Source organism: Homarus americanus, unplaced genomic scaffold, assembly GCF_018991925.1.
Source record: "Homarus americanus isolate GMGI-L3 unplaced genomic scaffold, GMGI_Hamer_2.0 scaffold17095, whole genome shotgun sequence".
Classification (NCBI taxonomy): Eukaryota; Metazoa; Arthropoda; class Malacostraca; order Decapoda; family Nephropidae; genus Homarus; species Homarus americanus.
In genome coordinates, this window is record NW_024721496.1 from 1 (window position 1) to 3,282 (window position 3,282).

The window sequence follows — 3,282 nt, forward strand, 5'->3', positions numbered from 1 at the left end:
AATACTAATAATAACAACACTGTAATACTAATAATAACAACACTGTAATACTAATAATAACAACACTGTAATACTAATAATAACTACACTGTAATACTAATAATAACAACACTGTAATACTAATAATAACAATACTGTAATAATAATAATAATAATAACAACTTGGCTCTCCCCCACACAGACTGGCCAGCTGTTGAAGAGACTCCCAGTGGAAGCTACCAATAAGATGTTTATCTGCTCAGCATTGTATAAAGACAGAGTAAGTCCTGGTGTGTGGTACAGTGGTGGTACAGTGGTGGTACAGTGATGGTGTTGTGGTACAGTGGTGGTACAGTGATGGTGTTGTGGTACAGTGAGGGTGTTGTAGACCTTCGGCTAAGGTGCCTTGAGTTTCTGACATACTTACCAGGTTGTCTAGTGGTGATGGTGTGGTTGTAGGGGAGATGGTGTGGTTGTAGGGGAGATGGTGTGGTTGTAGGGGAGATGGTGTGGTTGAGGTGTGTTGGTGTGATGGTGTGTTGAGGTTAACTAAAGAATAAGAGTTCATATGGCAGCAGTGTCCATGTGATCAACTGGTGAATGTTGTCAGTAATTTTCTATAAGAGTTGGTTAGTGTAGAGTATCTTGGTGTTGTTCTCTATAGTAAAATGTCTTAAGGTATTTCATGCACACTTTCCCTTCCGTCTCAGTCTGTTGGACTTAGATTCTTGAACCTAAGTCTGACTTCGACTCAGCCTCCTGTCTCAGACTTACCAGGTAATTATCTCTGTAAATCGGGCTGCTCTCAGTGCCCTCCCCCCAGTTACTCTACGGTAATATCTCCGTTAGCAACAATCCCCCAAAGCCGGAACTCTCCGATAGCCGGAAATGAAATTTTCTCTGAAAATCGTTTAGAAACCCAGAATTTTCTGGAAAATTCCAGCTTTGGGAACGATTTTCCAAGGGGCACATTTTTTTAGAAAATTCCAAGAAATTTTTCCGAATATCCGGAAAATTCCGGGGATGGGGGATATTTTTCTGGCTCTGAGAGAGTCGTCTCGTTACCCGGAAATCTCTCACTCCCAGAAGTGCCGTGCACCAATTGTTGCGGCTAACGGGGATATCACTACAGTATTTGTTGTTGTGTTGGTATCAGTGTGGCCACCTGTGGTGTAGTGGTCAACGTGCTCGCTTCACGTATGAGTGGACTCGAGTTCTATCACCGGGCACAGATTTGCAGATTGTATTCAGGGGTAATGGTTAGCCACTGTAGTTAACACTGGGTCATACATCTCGTTAACTCAGGGTGTGGTTGTTGTGTTGGTGACAGCTTCTACACCTTAATCAAATTTATGCTCGGGTGACCCTCATGTTGATCAACGAGGGTCAATCATTACGTGTGTGTGTGAACAATATAGTTAATAATCACTAGGATAAAGACACATTTCTTAAGGTTAAATTGACATAAACTTTGACCCATGTTGTGTTGTGTTTCAGTTACTGGTGGGGACTAAGAAGGGTGAAGTGGTGAGTTGTCATCTACAACACCTCACCAGCAAACCCTCCCAGTAAGTCCTCCTAGATAAAGCTGTCTGGCATTCCTTAGTAGTGGAGGCCCAGCAAGTTGGAGAAGCAACAGCCAACTTGGAGGTGGGGCTTCCGCTCGGGTTGGAAACGGGACAAAATTATTATTTCTCCTACGAAGAATCGGTGCTCAGAAATTTATTTAGAATATTAGTTGAGATTATAAGTAGGATTATGAGAGTTTAGCCACTGTAGGACTATGCCTTCAGGGTTGATTGTCTGGCTCAATCTTGCTCACTATTTCCAGTTTTGTGTCCATCCAAATGTTGAATACTGTAATCTTTTGTATTCTTTTTCTTAGCTGTGGACTCATAATAATCATATCCCTTTGTGAAGAAGAGTGTAAGTTGAACTACAAACACCAGTCTTTCAACCAGATGAATCATTGTGTTTATTTAACCCCAACACATAAATAAAGGGGATATTTTTAACATGAGAACCAGCTTATACAGTATCAGCACCTGTGGTTGTTAGGTCTTGTGAACACTAAGTTCATGTCCTGAACTTCTTGTGAACACACAAGTTCATGTCCTGAACTTCTTGTGAACACACAAGTTCATGTCCTGAACTTCTTGTGAACACACAAGTTCATGTCCTGAACTTCTTGTGAACACACAAGTTCATGTCCTGAACTTTTTGTGAACACTCACCTTCATGTCCTGAATTTCTTGTGAACACTCACCTTCATGTCCTGAATTTCTTGTGAACACACAACTTCATGTCCTGAACTTTTTGTGAACACACAAGTTCATGTCCTGAACTTCTTGTGAACACACAAGTTCATGTCCTGAACTTCTTGTGAACACACAAGTTCATGTCCTGAACTTTTTGTGAACACACAAGTTCATGTCCTGAACTTCTTGTGAACACACAAGTTCATGTCCTGAACTTTTTGTGAACACTCACCTTCATGTCCTGAATTTCTTGTGAACACTCACCTTCATGTCCTGAATTTCTTGTGAACACACAAGTTCATGTCCTGAACTTCTTGTGAACACACAAGTTCATGTCCTGAACTTTTTGTGAACACTCACCTTCATGTCCTGAATTTCTTGTGAACACACAAGTTCATGTCCTGAACTTCTTGTGAACACTCAACTTCATGTCCTGAACTTCTTGTGAACACACAAGTTCATGTCCTGAATTTCTTGTGAACACACAAGTTCATGTCCTGAACTTCTTGTGAACACACAAGTTCATGTCCTGAGTTCAAGTTCATGTCCTGAACTTCTTGTGAACACTCAACTTCATGTCCTGAACTTTTTGTGAACACTCAAGTTCATGTCCTGAACTTTTGTGAACACTAAGTTCATGTCCTGAACTTCTTGTGAACACTCAAGTTCATGTCCTGAACTTCTTGTGAACACTAAGTTCATGTCCTGAACTTCTTGTGAACACACAAGTTCATGTCCTGAACTTCTTGTGAACACACAAGTTCAGTATTTTCATCAAAATGATTAATACTTCTCAAACCTTGTCCTATGATGTCTTTCATAAGTGAATTTGTAGACCTCTCTGTTTTATACTGTTCATCTTTGGTGGTTTAATGTAAGAACATATTTCTTTTTTCTTAACTTAGTAATTTGTAATTGTTATTTGTTATTGTTTATACAGGTCTATTTATGTCCTGGTTTATTGCACTCAAGCACAAACCTTTTATGTGATACTTGGGCTGTATTCGGAAACACTGCGACCGGCTGATGGGGTGACCGCACGGCC

The 3,282-nt window shown here is 40.5% G+C and overlaps 1 protein-coding gene across 1 annotated transcript; it reads left to right on the forward strand.

Moving 5' to 3' along the window:
- Positions 1 to 181: 181 nt before the first annotated feature.
- On the forward strand, positions 182 to 2,768 carry LOC121861737 (the record flags this gene model as incomplete). The annotated part of the gene is given in 2 exon segments (XM_042359646.1): positions 182 to 259; positions 1,477 to 2,768. Coding segments are annotated over 2 exon segments (153 nt in total), but the record flags the coding sequence as incomplete, so codon positions are not given.
- Between the last annotated feature and the right edge of the window lie 514 nt (positions 2,769 to 3,282).